This window comes from Cyprinodon variegatus, unplaced genomic scaffold (assembly GCF_000732505.1).
Source record: "Cyprinodon variegatus isolate N-32 unplaced genomic scaffold, C_variegatus-1.0 Scaffold827, whole genome shotgun sequence".
NCBI lineage: Eukaryota > Metazoa > Chordata > Actinopteri > Cyprinodontiformes > Cyprinodontidae > Cyprinodon > Cyprinodon variegatus.
This window is the reverse complement of record NW_015151280.1, coordinates 85932-88792: the sequence shown is the minus strand read 5'-3', so window position 1 is coordinate 88792 and position 2861 is coordinate 85932. Positions and strand designations below refer to the sequence as shown.

The window sequence follows — 2861 nt, the reverse complement described above, 5'->3', positions numbered from 1 at the left end:
CAGCTTTAATTGTTCCTTTATGAATATCTTTACATCCTTTGCAGGTGCAAACAATCCATTTTGGCTTCTTTTTCTTGCAGATCCCTCTGGATGTAAACAGCTATTTAAAGCGATGCAATAGAATCTCACTTAAGATTTTAGGACTTTCTTTGTAACACATAAACATGCTGGGACCTAAAACACACACTGACTTAAAGTTTTGGGTAGGGGTGTAAATAATAATCGTTTTGTAACGATCCAACAGCCGACGATCCGATGCATCAAGAGTATCCATTCATGTTTTTTTCCCCCTCCATTTTTATCCATTTGCTCCTGGATGTAAATCTGACTCCCATGCTGCAGTGGCACTAAACCAATTTTGCCCTCCTACCTCGCTTCCTTTAGCCACTACCCTCTTTCCGCTTGCAGTATTTTTTTATGCAAGGCCTTTCACAATTATTGTTTTTCAGTGAATGAGGTTTTTATAGGCCTAGGTAGAGTACAACTTTGATTCTTCTGTTATTTGCTGTTGTTTCTCAAATAAAATGCATAACAATATTACAGCTTTTATGGATTCATATCAAATTTGAAACATTGTCCAGCCTGTAAGGTTAAAAAAAAATGAACTAAGTAATCAAATCGTATCGTGGTGTATTCTTGGGTATCGAAAATAATCAAATCGTTGGGTTGGAAATTGATACTGAATTGAATCGCCATGATGGGTGTAATTTCCACCCCCAGTTTTGGATCAGGGTCTTGTTGGAAACAGAATGTCAGCCCTGGTAGAAACTTTTATCCAGAGTCCAGAGTGCCCACTGCTAGATCGCAATGTTTATAAATATTTATTTCACGTCATGTGCCCCATCCAATGCAGATCATTGATGCCATACACATCTAGTGAAAACTAGTGTAATTAGATGAGTCATATAACGCAAACACTAATTGGTTAGCTAAAGGAAATCATCAGAAGCAAGCAGGTGTTCTTCAAACTGCAAACGTGAATTGTCTATGCCATGCTACAATGTCCAATTCAGAAAAAGATGTTGAAATGTCTGCAAGGTCGGACACAGGCGAGAGCCTATCGGGAGACGGAGACCAACAAGACCATCATCTTGGCCCTATCTCAAAGAATTTTTCAAAATAGTCGAAAAATTGAGCTTTCTATTCATTTAGTTGCATCTGGCTGTTATTTATAAAGGTTACTTTATACTTTAAGAATTTTTGGAGCACATACTTTTTCACATTTACTTGAGTAAAGAGGTCAAGTTGATATTTCAACTTAAGTAACAAATGTGTGTACTTTTGACTCAAATATTTATGATATATATAAAAGTGTTGCACTGATATCGATACCAGTATTGGTATCAATCCGGCACTAAAATGGTGGTATCGGTATTGGCGAGTACCAACAAATAGGGCACCGATACCATTTTGAGAGCCCAAAGTTTATTCAACTATTGTCACCCATTCCAGGTCGGCAATAAAAAGTTCCACTGGATTCTCTCTGTATTAGTCTTTTTCCTGGTTCACTAAGGTAGGCAGCAGCTTGACAAAGCCATGATGGCAATTATTTTACATCCAAGTAGTATGCAGTTCTTTATATATACACACACGAGTTTGTATCGGTATCAGCCGATACTGCACAACCAGGTATTGGGGCCAAAAAATGGCATCGGTGCAACACTAATCAATACCTGATCAAAGTTCTTTCAAAATATTTACTGCATCTCCTAAATGGTCAGTGTCAAATTTCAAACTATATTGGTGTCAAACTTTCTAAAAAATATATTTTTTCCCATGCATGTTTTTAATAAATTCTTCCTCCAGAATCCCAAATGACCTTTTAAGCGAATGGCTTTGATTGGATAGATTCTCAGTTGTATCATGCTCATATTTTAATGGGATTGATTTATTTGGGGGTATCAAAGTAAAGGGAACTGATAAATTAATTAAATCAAATTAAAATAATTTTTATGTGTGAATTACCTTTAATTAAATCATTTTTTTTCCTTCCAATTTCACATTAAATCCAGGTTTGTCAGGTAAGAAAGGGGTTTCTGACATAAGCTGCAAGGAAAACAAACCAAGAACTGTTTGCTGAGGGAAGATGCTGAAGTAATTCTGTGATAAAACAATAAATAAAGCACTGAACTTAAGCTGGAGTTCTATGATATACTTATATCGACAGTTACTGTTAAATACAGGTTTTTTTTTTCATTAATTACAAAACAGAACAAAAAAAATCGTTTAAGACAACACAATTTTAAGAAGCAGAATAAAGAAAATCGTATATTGTTTGCCTCTCAATTCAAAAAATTAAACGAATAATGTTTACATGATAAATACTTTATTTTATAAAAGCCCAAAGTAAGCCAAATATAATAACTGTTCAATTATATTTAGATAAAATGCTCACAGTCTCTTGGTTGGATGTTTATGCTAAACTTAGCCTCCATTAGCACAGGTTTACACACTTACCTCGTTGAATATCGTGTTTAGTTTCCCGGACATAATCATCCGGGTTCCTGGAGAGGACTTTAACTTTCATTTGATGGCCGAACCAAGAGCAATAAAAGCAAAAAGACGGTTATTTTTTATAGAAACTGACTGTTAGCAAGGAAGATACAACCTAGCTGCCATGTGTTGATGGTGAAGAAGCAGGCAGGTCGGCGCGCTGCATTGTGGGATGTCTGGTCCTCCTAGTTACGTCACCGTAAAAAAAAAAAAAAAAAGGCAAGTTAGACACTTTAGATAGAGGACAACCCGGAAATTCCTTCTGTTTTTATTTATTTTTTATTGCAAACATAGAACATATGAACAAAACAGAACATTCATGATGATATATATATATATATATATATATATATTTATTTATTTATTTA

At 35.1% G+C, this 2861-nt stretch overlaps 1 protein-coding gene across 1 annotated transcript in view; it reads right to left on the bottom strand.

The window, feature by feature from the left end:
* dcaf13 (DDB1 and CUL4 associated factor 13) overlaps window positions 1–2638 on the bottom strand; it is a 14431-nt gene extending 11793 nt beyond the window's left edge. The window contains exons 1-2 of the mRNA XM_015396874.1: window positions 2442–2638; window positions 2064–2100 (exon numbers count right to left, since the gene is read on the bottom strand). Coding sequence (XP_015252360.1) covers window positions 2064–2100; window positions 2442–2527 — 123 coding nt within the window. The 5' untranslated portion in view covers window positions 2528–2638. The remainder of the gene's footprint in view (window positions 1–2063; window positions 2101–2441) is intronic.
* Between the last annotated feature and the right edge of the window lie 223 nt (window positions 2639–2861).